This window comes from Myotis davidii, unplaced genomic scaffold (assembly GCF_000327345.1).
Source record: "Myotis davidii unplaced genomic scaffold, ASM32734v1 scaffold539, whole genome shotgun sequence".
NCBI lineage: Eukaryota > Metazoa > Chordata > Mammalia > Chiroptera > Vespertilionidae > Myotis > Myotis davidii.
The window spans coordinates 964,973-983,798 of record NW_006290028.1 but is presented as its reverse complement, the minus strand read 5'-3'; the positions used below and the strand labels follow the sequence as shown (position 1 = coordinate 983,798).

The window sequence follows — 18,826 nt, the reverse complement described above, 5'->3', positions numbered from 1 at the left end:
TTCCCTCTCTCAGTGCTGTTTTGTTTGTATTTCATGGGAAACCAACGTATTTGCTATAAGCACACAGTTGAGATGTGGTCTCAGAGATGGCTACTTAATTGATGTGTGGATCAGGACCAAGCTCAGCCGCCTTCACAAGGCCCAGGAGACCCTCCATGGCCTGGCTTATGCCCTCCTTTCCCGCCTCCCATCCTGCAGCCTCCTGCCTTCCATTTATCTTCCACTGTGGAACTGCACCACACTGTTCTGCACCTGTGCTCAAAAAGATCTCTTGGTCTCAAACGTCCTCTGCTTTTCTTCACCATGAGACAAGTAGGAGGCCCTTCTCATCCAGGAAAGCTGGGTTAGAGCCGCCTCTGTTAGCAATGTCAATCTCCTTCCATCGTTGGTCTTCCACACAGCATACTCAATAATTTGTCTGTTTCATTACCACCTCAACATTCAGAACTTGGTTTATCTCTGTGTGTGGCACCTAATAGGTGCTTAGTAATTCATTGTTAATTGAATGATGTAGTTGGCTATTGCTTAAGTTGTCCATAATGGTTTCCCATCAAGTGCCCTGTGAACCTTTGGCCTAGGAGAGGGGCATTGGGCCCAAAGCCCCCTTGTCATGTAGACTGGCTTTAACCCTATTGTTGCTCGCCAATCACAGTTCTGAAACTTTGAGTTAAAAATCTTTAGAATGTCTATATACATGATACTTTTCCTGATCACCATGACTCACTTGTAATTCCTCAGTAATTCTTCTGTCTTCTAGACCAGCAGCTTTCAATCTTTTTCATCTCATGGCACACATAAACTAGTCACTAAAATTCTGTGCCATACCAAAAAATATATTTTTGCCTATCTGACAAAAAAAGGTATAATTTTGATTCATTCACACCGGATGGCTATTGTTATGTTGGCTATTGTCACGTTTTGTTGGACAATCTAAAAAAGGAAAAGAGGTCAGTGCCTTGACTAAATAGTCACATATTGTATGTTTTAAAAATTCTTGTGGCTCACTGGTTGAAATTGCTATTATAGACTCCTTTTTATCACTTGCTGCCTGTACCACGCTATTAACAATGATAATCACAATAATAGTGACACTTTGTAGTGGTGTATTGTCAGGCTTTTCCAAAAGAATTTTACTTAAGTTATCTCATTAAACCTCATAACAACTCTAGGAAGCAGACATTTTTACTCCCATTTTGAAGAAAGAGAACCATGTAGTTTATATAACTTGCACAAGGTCACATGGATAGGAAATGTCAGACTTGGGATTCCAAGCCTAGTCTGTTGGATTCTAAAGCCTGTATTCTGGCTTCCATTTTGCAAAATTCATCTCTTAAAAGGTAGGGACTAAATGACTAACTAAGGCATTTAGCCTAGTGGTTAATAGGGACTTTCTATCAAGACCACCAGGCTTCAGTTCAAATCCTGGCTTTACCAGTCGTGACCTTCAACAAATCACTTACTCTCCCTATGTCTCAGTTTCTTCATCTGTAAACTAGGGTTGTTATGAGGATTTGGTGGGCCAATGAATATTAAGGACTTAGAATGGTGCTTGGCATATAAAGTGCCAGTGGTCATCATTGTCTTCATACAATATTAACTCGTGTTTCAATCTCCAAGCATTTGTTGAGTGTCTGATATGTGCCAGGTACCATTGTAGGTGTTGGAGATACAGCGGTGACTAAGACAAGCCCCTGCCCTCATGAAGCTTTTGTGGGAAGATAGATAATAGCATAAGTAAATTTTAGTAGATATTATCTATTGTGTGATATTCTATAATCTCGCATAATGGAATGCTATTTAAAAAATAGATTGAGATAATGGGTTGAAGAGTGGAACTATCAAGAACTTGTTTGTGGACACACAATGACACCACCAGTGGTTCAGCCAGTGTCTTGCTTCTACTTTGTGAGCTGCAAAGCTAGGCTGCTGACTTATGGGGTGATGGGCTTGTCTGATCTGCACTCAGGGTGTGGGGTGGTCAGCCCTGGAGTAGCAGGAAATTAAATGATTGGGTTGCAGTAAAACCCAACTGCATGGAGAATTCATAAGTAGGTCAGGGGTCCTCAGTCTATGAGGGAGAGGCTTCATTCCTTATAGTTGAGGCTATGAAATGGGATAAAGGCCCTGAGGAAGTCGGAAGGAAGATTTAGTCAATCAATCAGATAAGGTCAGGATCAGCCAGGATGTTTTGTTGAGTAATGTAGGATCACCCAGTAGTTCTTTGTGGAACTAAGAAGTGCAGTAGTTACTGGCATTATCATAGGATCTTCATTTCTATAAGAGTATGGGCTTTGGAGTCAGAGAAATCAAGGGTTTGGTTTTTTTTTCCTTCTCCACTTATCTGTAAAGTCACTAAGTTGTCTGAACCTTGTTTTCATTGTAAAATGAGGCTAATAATACCTAAGTCATAGGCTTATTTAAAGGATTAGTTTTTAGAATATGTAAAGAACCTGGTTTAAGGCTGGGCACATGGTAGGTATTTAATAAAAGCATTTTTAAAGATATTTCTACTGATTTCAGAGAGGAAGGAAGAGGGAGAGAGAGATAGAAATATCAATGGTGAGAGAGAATCATTGATTGGCTGCGTCCTGAATGCCCCCTACTGGAAATTGAACCCACACCCTGAGCATGTGCCCTGACTGGGAATCTAACAGTGCCCTCCTGGCTCATAGGTCACTGAGCCACACCAGCCAGGCTTAATACAAGCAAACTTTAAAAAATAGTTCAGTCTCCCTCGGCTGTACTTCTTTATTCAGTTTTATTGAGAAATAATTGACATGTCACTATATAAGTTTAAGGCGTACAGCATGGTGGTTTGATTTACATATATTGTGAAACAATTACCACAATAGGTTCAGCTCACATCCATCTTTTCACATAGATACAATAAAAATAAGAGAAAGAAGCAAAGAATAAAAGGGAGATTTTTTCCTTATGATGAGAACTCTTAGACTCTACTTTTTAAACTTTCCTACGTATTAAACAACAGTGTTAGCTAGTCAACATGCTGTACATTATATCCCTAGCACTTACTTATCTTATAATTGGAAGTTTATACCTTTTGAACATCTCCCTCCAATTTCCCCTCCCTCCTCCACCTCTATATCTGGTAACTACAAGTCTGATCTCCTTTTCTATGAGTTTGGCTTTTTAAATTTTAGATCCTACATATACATGAGATCATTCAGTGTTTGTCTTTGTCTGACATTTCATTTAGCATGATACCTTCAAGGTTCATCCATGTAGTTGCAAATGTAGGATTTCATCATTTCATTTTTTTTATGGCTGAAGAATAGTCTATTGTATATATGTACCACATCTTTTTTTTTAATTTATTTTTTTTATTGCTTAAAGTAATACAAAGAGTATTACATATGTGTCCATTTTCCCCCCGCCCTTGACAGTCCCCTAGCCTCCCCTATCCCCCAGTGTCTTATGTCCATTGGTTATGCGTATATGTATGCATACAAGTCCTTTGGTTGATCTATCTTATTTATCCATTAATCTAATGATGGGTTCTTAGGTTGTTTCCATGACTATTGTAATAATGCTGCTATGAACATGGGATGCAGATGGCTTTTTGAGTTAGAGTTTTTGTTACCTTTAGATATATTCCCAGAAGTGGAATTGTTGAATCGTATGGTAGTTTTATTTGTAATTTTTTGAGGATCTTCCATATTGTTTTCTATAGTGGCTGCACTAATTTGCATTTTCACCCACAATGCACAAGTATTCCCTTTTCTCCATGTCCACACCAGCATTTGTTATCACTTGCCTTTTTGAGGATGGCCATTCTATTCTGATAGACATGTGATGTTGAGACTAGTGATATCCCTAGTGACTAGTGATGTTGAGCATCTTTTCATGTACCTGTTCGCCTTTTGTATAGCCTCTTTGGATAAATGTCTCTCTAGGTCCTTTGCCCGTTTTAGATTGGGTTATTTGTTTCTTGTTATTGAATTGTATGAGTTCTTTATATGTTTTGTATATTAACTTCTTATCAGATATATGGTTTGCATGTTTTCTTCCCATTTATAGGTTGTCTTTTCACTTTATTTATGGTTTATTTTGCTGTGCAGAAGCTTTTTAATATAAAGTAATCCCATTTGTTAATTTTTTATTTTATTGCTTATGCTTTAGATGTCGTATCCAAAAAATCATTACCAAGACCCATGTCAAGGTGCTTTGTTCTATATGTTTTTTAGGAGTTTCATGGTTTCAGGTCTTACATTTAAGTCTTTAATCCATTTTGAGTTAATTTTTGCGAGTGGTATAAGGTGTGTCCAGTTTCATTCTTTTACATGGGAATATCCTACTATCCCAGCACCATTTATTGAATAGACTGCCTTTCTTCATTGAGAAGTCTTGGCTCCTTTGTCAAATATTAGTTGACCATATATGTTTGCGCTTATTTCTGGGCTCTGGATTTTGTTCCATTGGCCTATCTGTTTTTATTCTGGTAACAGAGTTTTGATTAGTATAGTTTGAAACCAGGAAGTGTGATATCCCTGTTTTGTTCTTCTGTCTCAGAATTTTTTGAGATATTTGGTGTCTTTTTTGGTTCCCAATAAATTTTAGGAGTGTTTTCTACTTCTGTAAAAAAAAAAAAAAAAAAAAAAAGGAAATCTTGACAGTGATTGCATTGAATCTATAGATGGCTTGTGGTAGTATTGTCAAGTTTAACAAATGTAATACTTTCAATCCATGAGCAAGAAATATTTTTTCATTTATTTGTGTTTTCTTTGATTTCTTTCATCAATTTCTTGTAGTTTTCAGTGTAGAGAACTGTTGCCTCCTTGATTAAATTTATTCTCCTAAGTATTTTATTGTTTTGACATTATAATAAATGGGATCAATTTCTTTATTTCTTTTTCAGAAACATTGTTCTTAGTATACAGAAACACTACTAATTTTGTATGTTAATTTTGTATACTGCAACCTTACTGAATTCTTTGATTAGATTTAATGATTTTTGTTGATTTTTATGATTGTTTATATGTAAAATTATGTTGTCTGCAAATAGAGATAATTTTACTTTTTCCTTTCTAATTCTGATACCTTTTATTTCTTTTTCTTGCCTAATTGCTCTAGCTAGGACTTTAAGTATGTGAAATAAGAGTGGTAAGTGTGGGCATCCTTGTCTTATTCCTGATCTTAGAGGAAAAGCTTTCAACTCTTTACCATTGAGTATAATGTTAGCTATGGACTTATCATATATGTCCTTTATTATGTTGCGATATGTTTTTTCTATGCCTAATTCATTAAGAGTTCTTGTCACATATGGATGTTGAAATCTCTTGCATGCTTTTTCTGCATCTATTGAGATGATTATATGATTTTTTCCCCTTCATTCTGTTAATGTTATATAATGTGATGTATCACATTGGTTTGCATATGTTGAACCATCCTTGCATTAGGGTATGCATTTTAAATATTGGTCATTTTTTGCAGGGTTCACAGGGAGAGAAGATTTAGGCTAAAATGTGTGAGTTACTTCGCATTGCATAGCCTTCAAGTAGGAGAGCAGATATCCTAAAATTGAGGACATACCATCCCAGGAAGGATTGTGGATGCCATAGAAAGATTAAGATTTGATTTGCTTCAAATCAATATAGTAGAGACTAGATCAGCCAGCTTCTGTCACAGAACTGTGTTGGCTCCATTCTCCTGGAGTCATTGGCCCTCAGAGGCCCAAGGCTCTGGAAGAAAGGCACTTGATAAAAGGGTTTTGGGGTCTGTAATCCTGAGTTAAATTCTTGAGTTTGCTACTTTCTAGTTTTGCACTTTCTTGTACTTAATGTTGAATGTGTATTTGTTCATAAGTCAAAGTATTCAGGCTCCTATACTAACTGGAATTGTATATAAACCTAGTTGATGATCAAGTGTCAGCAACTGGGAAACATTAGTTTTAAAATATAGATAAAAACCTTTATGTATTTTTCCCCTTTTCATTGTGTATACTATTGCATAAACTTACATTAAAATTTTAAGATTAAAAGATGAAAGTGAGAAATACAGTTTATTTTTATCCCAAAGCTCCTTTGTTTTCATTAGCAATCTGGAGACTTAAAACAAACAACTCTCCATTAAACATTTTTAAGAGTAGAAGAATAATTTTCCAAGCATTTGAAAGCACACCTTTTGTACAGAGCACAAATAGATGTTTAGCAGGTATTTGACTTAATTTGGATTGATAAATGTAGAAGTTATTACACGATTATTTATTCACTCATTTGTTTTTAAAAAAAACCATGCCATCCCAGCCAGTGTTACCTAGTGATTGAGCATAGACCTATGAACCTGAAGGTCTCAGTTTGATTCCTGGTCAGGGTACATCGAGCCCAGGTGGCAGGCTCAATCACAGTAGGGCGCATACAGGAGACAGCCAATCAATGATTCTCTCTCATCATTGATGTTTCTCTCTCTCTCTCCCACTTTGTTCCTCTCTGAGATCAATAAAAAATATATATATTTTTAAAGATTTCATCTTAAAGAGATGCCAGGCATGCCCAACTCTTACAGTCATAACAGCAAAATATTGAGCCCCCATTGGCTCTGGCTTTGGCTTGTGTAACTTGGAGAAACTCTCACAGGTGGAAATGTTCTGTGGGACTCAGCCAGATTCAGACTCAAAGTAAAAATGAAATATGAGTGTGGGCTTGAAACAGAGGCAATCAGAGGTAGAAGGAATGTGGGAGTGAAGATATAGTCACTGTAAAGATGGCTTTACCCAGAAAATGGAAAACACCTGGCCTCAAACATGCACTCTTTGGGGACAGTTTGAAAGTTGAGGGAAATAATATAAGAGCAATATAGCTTTAAAAGATGAAAGTGCTCCTGTTTTTAAATTAATTTTGAAAAGAAAAGATGTGAGAGGTTTATGATATGAGCAGAGAGGTGGGGAACAGAGCAAGGAAAGTAGATTTAGCTGTGGAGAGCAGGTGAGCACCTGGAGAGCCATCCATTCATTCATTTATTCTACCAACAATATGTGGAGCTATGCGCTGGTCCCCAGGGTTACAGATGAATCACACACAGCCCTGTCTTCAAGGAGCTCACAGTCCAATGATAGAGACAGGAAGGTGGAGAGTCTCGGTGCCATGTGGTAAATGTCTGTGATGGAAGCATGTACAGGAACAGAGGCTGGGCCATGGTGGGGTGTTGGGGAAGGCCATTGGGCCTGAAGGCGAGAGAGGAGGGCTTTCCAGGCCCAGGCCAGTAGCAGGGCTTGTGCAGGGTGGAGCACGAGAGAGAACCCAGTGTGTTTGGTCTGTCATTGCTGGATGAGGAAAGATGTAGTCCAGACTGTGCTTCCCAGGGCTTATGGAGGTTGTGGTGGATAAGGAGGAAGAAGGGAGTCAGTGACCGTAAGACCTCAGTTCAGATCCAACTGTACATGTGAGCAGGGGCTAGTCACTCTACCCTCCTTTTGCTCCTTAACTTTTAGTTTTCTCACCTGTAAAATGCAAGTGGTAAGGGCAGAGGGGAGGGCCTAGAATCCCGCCCATCTCTCGGTATCTTCATAAAGATGATATGGGGTGCTGGGTGTACATGTGCTTACACAGTTTCCTAAGTCTAGCATGTGATTTAATGAATTCTTTTTAGTGGCTTTGTAAAGTTCATCTCATTTCTCCAGGGAGATCACACTTGCTGTGTTAGCTCCGCACTTCCTGCCGCACCTTTCTGAGGGGGCCCTGGAAAATCCCCTTGAAGTGCATTTGGTCAATGTACCTGCTCCTGGGTCCACAGAAAGGAAGGAGCGGTCCAGATGGAGGGTGGACCAAGAACAGCCCCTGCTCTTCCACCCCGGGTAGGTCCATGTAGAAGGCCAGAGATGCCTTCTGCTTTCAGTATACAGAGTGCACTGGCAATTTACTGAAATTTTACATGAAAACAGGAGGCGTTTCCTTTCTGGAAATCAGAAATCCTAATGACTGCGCTTGTTACATTCATTCGAAAGTATCTAACTTTAACCCATTCACAGTAGAGGGTTTTTTCTAAAGGGCAGAGTGTTCCAGAAATTGTGTTTGTAAGCATTAAAAAGGGTGCTTTTTATTAAAAGTTTGCTTAATACCTTCCCCTTTGCTCTGTATTTTCCTGATTGGTATTATTGTGAGACCTGATTAGTTAATGTTTGTGAAGCCTTGACAGCGGTTCTCAGCCTGTGGGTCAAGACCTCTTTGGGGGTCGAACGACCCTTTCACAAGGGTCGCCTAAATACATCCTGCATATCAGATATTTACATTATGATTCATAACAGTAGCAAAATTACACTTATGAAGTAGCAACAAAAATAATTTTATGATAGGGGGTCACCACAACATGAGGAACTGTATGAAAGGGTCGCGGCATTAGGAAGGTTGAGAACCACGGCTTTAGAAGATGAAGGAAATAGCTATCGATATAGATGATGAGTAGTAACCTTTTTAAGTGTTCTTTTCTACTTCAGAAATTAAATTCCAAGTACAGTGGGGCCTTGACTTACGAGTTGAATTCATTCCGTGACGGAGCTCGTAACTCAAATTACTCGTATGTCAAATCATAACGTGAACGAGTGAGACACGTGATGCTGGGCTGATGTTGTGACGTCCACTGTGACGTTCGCTGCGCCAAGTAGTGGTGGGGTATCTGAAGCTGGCTCGTAACCCGAATTTTAGCTCGCAACTCAAAGCAAAAAATTGGCCGAGAGATGGCTCACATCTCGAAAAACTCATTAGTCGGGACACTCGTAAGTCAAGGCCCCACTGTACTGATCTTAACAACTCGTAGATTAGTCAGCTTTACCACCTGCAACACTTTATTTAATGAGCACATATTTTCAGAATGTTACTTTTGCACAAGGGGAATGAACACCTTACCTGTGCCGACCTCTGAGCCAGATACCTTCAACTTGTTATTTTTAATCTTTACAGCAACCCTGCAAAGCAGATAGAATTGTTCAAATTTTTCAGGTGAGGAAATTTCAAGTGTACATTGGAGAATCTTTAAGTGGCTAACCCAATCTCAAGGCTGGAGCTGGTTTTCAAACCCAGATCAGATCAATTTCAAACCTCATGCTCTTTGCATTACACCATGTAGAATTTTCCATCAAGATCTTTCCTGGAAGATCCATTTATTTATCAATATTTACTGACTAATAGCAGACACAACCTAGAATGGTTTTAACCAGATCAGTTCACTTGCTTTCTCTAAGATGGCTGGGTTGCATGTTATGGTGATAGGAACATTGTCCTCAGACTCTAACAGCGGTCGCCAACCTTTCGGACCTCACGGGCCACCAGTGGTCCCCGGACCACTGGTTGGCAACCTCTGGATTAGGAAATGGAGAAGGGCACAGAATTTGGTTTCAGACTTGAGTTCAAGTTGCTCTTCTGGCTGAGTGACAGTGCACACTACCTGAAACCTCATTTCTCCATCATGCTGAGTGACTTCATGTCTTCACGCCTCCCTCATCAGTAAATGGGGGAAGGACAATGGCCTACCTTGCAAAGTTGTGGGAGAATTAAGTGAAGTAATGTAGGTAAAGACACCTGTCACCATTTATTATGTGCTAACTGTTGGTAGTATTGGAAAGAGTCAATGGCAATTTCGTGCCAAAACATTTTCTTGTGTTACCCAAGGCACTTTTTAATCAGCTCTATCCAGGACCTCCACTTCCCGAGCCTTTGCCATGTTCTGAGCAAGGACTTTGCGAGGCTCCTTTGTATATACCTCTTCATTACCACATTTATAACTTTATATAGTAATTACTTATTTACTTATTTATTTACTTCCTTACAGGCAGGAACCTCTTTTCTCTCTTTGTATCCTTGGCACTTAACATAATGGCTTCTGGCCCATCAAAGGAACTCATTAATGTTAAGGAACTTAGCATGGCTTTTGTTCCTTTGTACTGCTTTTCTTCTTTTTAAGAGCTAACTTCAGATGTGGGAAGGGGCTGTTCAAAGGAAGCACTATATTATCATCATTAAATTGTGATTTCATTAGCTTGCTTTAACATGTACCTGTATTAAAGAAATTTTAGGTTGCACTAATTTGACAACAGTTGGTTCTGAATATTTGTTACCCACTGACTTTTTTTAAAAGGTAAATTTCTGGAATAAAAAGAATATATCAAGAGTTGGAAGAGTTTGCCAAGCAAATTTACTTTTATCTGTGATTTCAAAGAAGTAAACTATTTTTCATACCTTAGTGTATATACAGGTATCATATCCAAATTATCCTTAGGGGCATATTAAATTAGTCCTGAGAGGGCCTGAGAATTATATATTATGCAGTTTGAATTTTAGTGTAAAGATAATAATTTTGAACTTGGTGTTTTAAAAATTATTATTTCTGAATTTTAAAATGCCAATTTGACTCTTGCCCAATTAGTATGAATTAGTGAGGTTTCAAACGTCTATTTTGAAAAAGACAAGATCGTGAAGACAGAAATAGTGACTCTTCTCTGTTCTAAGTATAACATTTTCTGTTGTTGTAAGGCAAATCATAAAAATACAAATAATGGGAGATTTTAAAAATAGAACAATGAGGAAATTGAGGTGAAGAAAAATTAAGAGAATTGTAAAGTAAACTAAATCTAAAGGTAAAGTTTGTGTTTAAAAAAAAACAAACATCAAAAGTTTGCAGTGAAGTCCTTTGCTCTTTCTTCACACACACAGAGCTACAGATCCAGCATCATTTTCCTAGCGCTATTAACCGAGAGGAGATGCAGTGAATCACAGGATGCAGAGTCCCTGAAACAAAAGCAAACCCATCGAAGGACAGAGAATATTAGTGGCTCATTGCCATAATAAAGTATTTGCCTCAAAGCAGACCAAACATAACGATACTTTGGTATTTGCTTCTTATTCATGAGATTTTTAATAAATGTGTATTAGGAGGATCTCCATATGCAGGAAAGAGAGAGAAGCTGAAAAGCATGGCACGGAATGCTGCTTGACAGTGTCATACATTCACAAGATGTCCTTGAAGATGGAGCACAGAACAGAGATCAAGGAAATTTTGGCAGCTGCAGTTGGGAAAATAAATGGCTGTTATGCGATTGGGTAGATCCTGAAAGCAGGCTCCTGCTCAAACCATGTAATTAAGAAAAGTGCGAGCTATTGTCCAAGTGCAGAATGCTCATAATATCAGAGTTTGTCAGCGGGAGCTTTTAGAACGGATCAGTACTTTTCACTCCCTGATCCAGGGAATGGTTTTCTTATAAATCATCTTCTCTCCTTGCTGTCCTCATGAAGGTTGCTGCCAGGCGATAAGGCCAACTCAGATGGTAACCTTGCACAGTGAGTTAGGTGAAGGGGAGACCAGACCAGAGGCTGTTTCAGGAAATGTGATTTTCAGTCCTTTGGACTCCTGTGTTTCCTCTGGTGTGGGAACAAACATTGTGGCCAAAGAGAGATCCTGCAGGAAGACTCTTGGAAGGAGATGGAGTCATTTTTAACACCGTGGCCCCCAAACTGATTTGAAGGATTTATTTTCTTTCTTTCTAAAAAAGAACTTCCTTCCAGATTACAAAAGGGCTATATTTTCATTGTAAAACAAATACACAAAAAAATGGAAAATGATGATGGAGACAAGTAGTTGATAGAATTATCATCTGTAATGCTACCATTTATTGTTAGCATTTTATTTTTCCTTTCCATTCTGTGCATATTTATGTAAATGAGATAATCAGTTTTTCACCTTTCTCCTACATTGATCATACACATTTTCTTATGTTATTAAAAACTACTATAAACATAATTTTAACAGTTGCAGAATACTGTATTATAAAAAGTATACAATAACTTACTTAGTCATTCCCCTTGTTGGGCCCTTAGATTGATTGTTTGTTTGTTTCTTTACTCCTCTAGATACAGTTTTCTTAATATATCTTATTGTGCATACTTTGGGTCTACAGAATTTTGGATTCTCTTCTGAGCTTAAGAATGGATCACTGGGTCCAGGAATATGAACACAACATTCAGAAAGTTTGTGTCAGTACATACTTCACCAATAACAATGAGAGAGATTCTTTCATTGCATCTTAAAACTTGATAGTTGCAACCCCTGAATTTCTACATTCTCTGTAAACATGTGGTCCACAGATAATTCAAAGACAGTTCTGCCATCTCAGGTCTGCATTCTCACCAACACTGATTCGGTTCTACTCATACCCATCTGCCCTCCCAGAGGATGTCCAGGAGAGTGGTAGCCCAACTACCTCTCTGAGATAGTTTGAGGGATAAAGTTCTCCTACCGGGTCAAAAAAGTCCTTTTTTTCTCATCCATATACCAGGGAAGTCAGTGAAGGATGAAATTAAAAATAGATTTTCAAGTGCAATAAAGCCGTTTTCACATTTAAAGCTACCCTGTCAGAACAATGTCCGGGATCTTGCACTAATGAACATGCAGATATACTAAGGGACTGTCCGTGGATTGAATTTAGCATGCCCGTTTTTACATACATTGAGGTGCTGAAAACTTTTATTTCACTCAGCATCTTAGTGACAGAATGCCCCCAAAGAGGCTCTCCCTTGAATTGCACAATTGGGAGGGCAGTAGGCTCACAATGCCTCTCAATAAAGGCAAGGTTGCTGTGTGCAGATTTTTTTAGATACTAACTCCCTCTATTCCCCTCTGCTCTCCTCCCAGCTCTGTTAAGAAAATGAGTGTTAATTTTCAAAATAAAAATTGCATTATGTAGATTTCTGAAAAATTTAATGAATGTGCATAAAAATAAAATTCAAGTTCGGAGACATGACCCGAATCTTTAGATCATGATAAAGATGCACGGAATAACATATTGCTTTTTACAATTGAATTTCAGTGAGTTTGCTCACACTCTGAACCACTAGTCAAGCATTTTATAAATATACAATATTTATGTTTACATGAATCTTGCCATTGACTATTGTTTATGCATTAAATCAGAAGACAAGCCCAACTTAATCAGTCCGTGGACAGTTTTACAAATAATTCATTAATGTTCTTTGTATGGAAGATGAGGATAATATATTTACCATCACAGCTAGTTCCTATTTCAACAGGTACTGATAACTTATATTTAGGCATTTTGATTATTTTGACCACATTAAACATTCAGAGTTTGGGTGGCTAAAAGGTAGGAAGTGATTGTTTTTGTGTGAAAGTTAATATTTTTGCAGTCAACCTGAGAGCTTGCCCACGAAATTGTATTTATATTAAAATGAAAACATTTGTCTTTTTTCAAACATGCCTTTAATAAAGAAAGCTTATTGAAATTTGAAATTGTACTTATTTAGTGGCCATTTTGGAAAAGAGGATCGAATGGGGAGTGGGGCGGTGAAGGAAAGGTTGCCTCATCTTTGAATTGAACTGGATAATCAAGCCATCCCTAAGCTTGGGAGAGTTTCCTGTGAAAGTCTGTGAAAAACAAAAACCCAGAGGTGTTACCAGGACCGCCCCAGACTGGGCCCACCAGGAAATCATTTTAGGCCCAAACCGAAGCCCTAAAGAAACTGTAAAATATAAAGGAGGCCAGTATTTATTCTGGAAGAGAAATGTGTTTGGGGAAGAAGATGAAAAACTTGGTTTTCTGTAAATTTGAGACCAATGCCTAAGAGAAATTAAATTTTGATTATGCGTTTCATATCCAGGCCGGCCCTACTATTTTAAGTATTAATGTCTCTTGTTTTCCCAGCGGCTGCTGATTTTGTAAAAGCCCTGGCTACCACTGCTGGGAGCACTTTCAGCACCTGGTGTCCATCTCCCATGAAGAAGATGCTATTTCAAAGGAATAGCATACTCCAGCTTACCTCCTGTTACAAACACTTGTTTAGGACGTGGGCATTTAGAGTGGGAACAGAACTGTCATTTCCGTGTCAGACTGGAGTAGGACTAGCCTGTGTGTATTTCATTTATGTGCTTTTTTGGTGAGGAGGGAGAGTCATTAGAGAAACTCTGGAGTAGGTTGCTTAAAAGGAAGGGGCGTATACAATGGATTTTAATTGATTATTTGTTTACCTGCCCACCTCTCCCATCCTCCCAACTTGAACCCTCCAGGGCAGGAACCAAATTATCTTTGTTTCCTCAACGCCTAAAATAATACCTTGGTCTATAATAGCATTAAATACACTTGTGTTGAACCTAATACACTTGTTTTAAGGGTATGCTGAGAATTTATTACCACATAACCTCCTAGAGTAAATAGGTCTTTCAGGTTATTTGTGCATCTGCCCAAACGTATTATTAAGCTGTCAGCATGTTTTCCCCAGTTGGAATTAAATTTTTTTTTCCCGTTTTCTAGTTACCTTTCAGCAGAATCTACAGAAACTTGGTACAAATGGTTTTGGGGGGCATGAGTGCAGTCTGCAGCCACATTCCCCGGGTCCAGGGGTCTCTATGAGTCATCATCTATAATTTGGTTGGGGGGAGGTTATATTTCCAAGTTCCCTTTTCCTGGTGTGACCAGATCAGCAAGCCCAGCTCCACCTTTTGGACCCTATTGATAACAGTGTCTCCTTCCCAGTTGAATCCTAACCAGGAAGACGTTGTATTTAGAAAAAAAATACTAACCTGAAGGGGCTCACGCAAATTAAAGCCTCTTGAAAAGAAGGAGGAGAGAGTATGGACTAATGAGCTGATGAACAAAACTTTAAAGAAAAGTGAAATTGGGGAGTTGTAAGGTCATTTTTAGTATCTTTCAAGAAGCAAGAAGAAAAGTGAGGAATTATCGCTAAAAATAAGATCTGTCTTCAGGAACACAGAGCCTGCTGTGTAAAAGTCTAACTTTGGGGGTTTGTTTTTCAGGCTTCTGAAAGGTGCAGGAGATGTAGTAGTCTGGACCGCTCCACCGTAGTCTACCGCACTGAGTGTCAGAATTGTGTAAGGGTTAAGTGGGAAAGGCCTACAAAGAGAATTGGGACTTTTATTTTTGTTCCCATGAATAATTTAAATCAATTTCTTTAATGGTTTGATTTAGTCACTGCCCTTGGTAAACATTATTCTTCATGCTCTTGGGAGCACTTGTTCTATTACATAAGGGTTAGCCTCCATACATAACTTTTGAAAAGTTCTTCCTCATGGTAAAAGAAAACACTTTTAAATATGCATTACAATACTTAATAAAATGTGTGTGTGTGTGTGTGTGTGTGTGTGTGTGTGTGTGTGTCTCAAATGTTCACACCTGAGGCATGTTTGCAATCAGTACATTCCTTTAGCATCTTTCTCAATTACATGGCGCTCAAAGTAGAGGGGATAGTATTTGGAAAAGAAACATCATATTCCTGTGACCTTTCAGATTCTTTTTTGTTGTTGTTCCTTTGCCTGAATTAAGCATCGAAACCACCTCTCCACCAAAATAACAGAAGTCGAGGACTGACAAGAGCACCATGTCAAGGTCCTTGCCCTGGGCTCTTAGATGATGAATGTCAGGAGTGAGTTTTACAGTAATGCAGGTTCCTGTCATGTAAACTTGTAACCTTTTATTTGCCTCATGAAGTGAACCCTGAAAGTGTCAACTATGTTAAGATACATAAATGCAAGACTATACAGTTTATTGTCAGACTGCCATTGTTATGGAGAATATTGGAGCAGGGACAGGATATTGTATGGCTGACAGGCTTGGTGAGGGTCCTATGGTAGCACTTGTGAGGTAGCTTTCTGGGGCCCAGGACAGTGACTGTCCTCAGTTGTAATTCTAGCCAACCTTCCCCAAACCTGAGTAAATAAAAGCTTTGTGGAGACTGGGAATGAAGGGAGATGTAAGAGTTTCATGAGCTGATGGAAAAAATGTTGAAAGGGGCTTTCCATATATTTTTAGTACTTTAGTACTCAACATAGTTTGAGGATTTTGGAATGGACTAAATGCTTCCAGCATCCTCAACTGACCATTCTCGCCCACCTTGTACAAAGAGTAGGTTGAGGGTAGGTGAGTGGAAGGTGGGGAAGTGGGGTTCTAAACTTTCTTATCAAGAAGTAAGAGTAATGTTAGTCTACATAGAGGTGCTCCAAAAACGTCACAGGCTTGAATGGAAAAAAATCTATTTGGGGGTTTCAATCTGGAGACAAAAAATTGGCTTTACTGTATGTAAAATGTTATATTTATACACAGTAAATATATGTATATATATATTTCTGGCAAGAAAGGGAAAAGGCATTCAACAAGTTCTCTAAGGGAGCCCATGTCAGCCAAAGTTTCAGCCCTCCTGCTTGAATGAATGCCTCTTAAAATCTGCATTTAAAATAATTTTCAAATATATGCCTGGCATATAATAGATACTCAATAACTGTTCTGTCTTCTTTTGTTAGTGATTAATACCTTATTAGCTTGTAGTATTTCACAGGGTTGTTTGAGGGATCTAGTGAACTCTAGGGCATGCAAGGACTAGTATTCATTCAATAGTCCTTTTTCCATAACCTACTAATTACTAGGCCTTGTTCTACATGCAGGAGGTACTGTAATGAACAAAACAGATTCGGTCTCTGGCCATGGAGCTCAGAGTTCAGGTCACCATTCTTTGTGAACCATAAAGTGCCATAGTCAGAAAAGTACAGAGGTAGACATGTTTCCACACTTCTGTTCAAATGCATTTCTGTGATACGGCCACCCCTCACCTCCTCCCTAAAAAAAAGAAGTAAACCCTCATCCATGTTTGCATTGTCACAAGAGTACTCAGGTGAGGTAGTCTGTAGACCTGGACTCAACTCCATCTCTGTCTCTCACAAGCCATTTATCCTTTTTTGTCCTCAGTTTTCTCATCATTAAAATTATGGAGCTGGGCCCTGTGGTCCCTAATGTTCTCTGATGTCTGTCATGCATCCACAATGTAAACTCAGGGAGGGCCAGCTCCTTGTCTTTGTTATCTCTATATCCTCACAGTGCCTCGCACACTGGGGCTCTATCTCTGTTCATCTAATATACCCAGATCTAGCCATAGTGGAAATAAACTTCTCTTTATATGCATATGACCTGGCATGTTCAGAAAGTAGTGTTAACAGATACCTTGAGTGAATAATAGCATGAGATGTGATTGAGCAGGAAATTAGGACCATTGGGATGGACCCAAGATGGTGGTGAGCGGGATGTCATGAAGGGCAGGGAGGGTTGGTTTTTTATTCAGGAGCACCCTGAGAAAGGGGCTGGCTCGGCCTCTGCTTCTTACCTCCCCTCCACAGAGACAAGCAGCCCTGCGTGGTGATCCAGCAGCTGCAAGTCTGAGGCTTCTCTCTTGCTTTTGTATATTTTGCAAAAAAGAGTGGTGGGAGGGATGAGGTTAATGCGTTGAGTGTGAGTAATTAGTCATTCAAACCATTGACATTTACAATGACAGGATTTGAGTGCCTACGTTATTGTGCACTGCTCTAATAGTTTATCCTTGAAATTTTCTGCCTGTATAATGTTTCTTAAAATATATCACGGGAACATAAAAGATTTAATGCAGTGCTTTGTACAACCATTAGAGTCTGAAGTCAACTGAACCTCCTCAGTGCTCTATCCTGGATGCTGACTCTAATTCTGCTTCTTAATTGCCGTTCAGAAGAGGGAAGGAGGGCAAGTCAGGGGTTTGGAATCTGGTCAGCTGCAAAGTTGGCTGTGAGACCCACACCGAATGTTTTGTTAAAATACATTTGCACACTTGAATAACTGATATATTTATTCGCAATGAGAACGGTGCTGTTAGAATATCAAAGGCCATAGGCTGGGGAAGCACGCGTTCTGATTTTGCAGAGCCAGCCTCTGTGCTGATTGGAGAATAGCCTTCCCACTATCACACATGTATCTCTCTGGTCTGTTTCCCAGGTAGAGATTACAGGTGTCCTCTCTCTCTCAGATCTATCATGTAAAGCTAAAATGTTGTCATTTCATATCGTTGGGTTTGTTATCTTTATATCTTGGTAACTTCTCTTATTTTCCAAGTAATGGTTTCAAATCCTCGTGGTTGACTTATGTGTCAGATTGGATTCTGACATTTTACATTTCTGATTCTTTTTGTAAGCCTGTTTTGCATCCTGGGATGCATCATTAAGACCAGTGAAGGATCTTATGACATGAGGTATAACAATGCATTTGCAAATGTTTCCAACTTCAGAACTGCATGTTTTTATTGGGAAAAGTCTGTGTGTGCATGTGAGTATTTCCATCAGTTCTTTCCAAACACACAGAATGATAACTGTGCAGCGTGTGCAGAGCAAAGTGAGCTCCATCTCCATCAGATGAGAATGACTTGGCCTACTGTCTAGTAGCTCAATGCAGAACATTGTGTCTCATGGCTCTTTTTTGGAGGTTTGAGCCCAGTTAGGATTGTCTGATCTACAGATGGGGCTCAGCTCCATGAGTCAGCATGCATTAGGAAATCCACATCGGATGTAAGCAGATCAGAACGCTGATTGAGGAACTGAAATTACTTTGCTGCAGACTTGATACTTCCCAGACCTGTGAGATGTTCACATGGGCAAGTGGCTGGCTTTCACCCACATGTGTCTGTGAGGTGAGCATCCAGTGAACAAAAGATGAATCCAGCTGTCAGGTGACCTTTAACAGTCTGAGTCCCACAGAATCTCAGCATGCTTAGGTATGGCTGATATTACTCTTCATATTCCATTTTAAGACCCCCAAAAGACGCCACAAAAGCACAGGCTATTGTGTAGGTGTCTGGGAGACCTATAAGAAGGGTTAACCTGAGGAAGGTGGAGAGCAGAGAAGGTGCTCTATAGATTATGGAACTGGCCTTTTTTGCCATGAAATAAAAATTCCATAGTTGGGCAGCTCTGTGATTCTGCTAGCCAAGCCTTCTAAATTGGATAAACTCTGTTTTTCAAATTCTTTATCGAGTTGGCAGTGCTCCGTGTGTTTGTTGCCTGG

The 18,826-nt window shown here is 39.1% G+C and overlaps 1 protein-coding gene across 9 annotated transcripts in view; it reads left to right on the top strand.

Annotated features, from left to right (window-relative positions):
* The window catches only part of ELAVL4 (ELAV like neuron-specific RNA binding protein 4), an 89,948-nt gene that overhangs the window by 17,954 nt on the left and 53,168 nt on the right, over window positions 1-18,826 (top strand). For 3 of the 9 annotated variants that reach the window (XM_006762780.2, XM_006762776.2, XM_006762777.2), the window contains exons 2-3: window positions 7,637-7,810; window positions 8,913-8,951. The exons of 4 other annotated variants lie outside the window; for them this stretch is intronic. In XM_006762780.2, coding sequence (XP_006762843.1) covers window positions 7,769-7,810; window positions 8,913-8,951 — 81 coding nt within the window. In that variant the 5' untranslated portion in view covers window positions 7,637-7,768. Of the gene's footprint in view, window positions 1-1,821; window positions 1,830-1,876; window positions 1,879-7,636; window positions 7,811-8,912; window positions 8,952-18,826 lie in introns of those variants that run through there. 2 more of the 9 variants (XM_015563298.1, XM_006762779.2) reach the window with 2 other exon arrangements.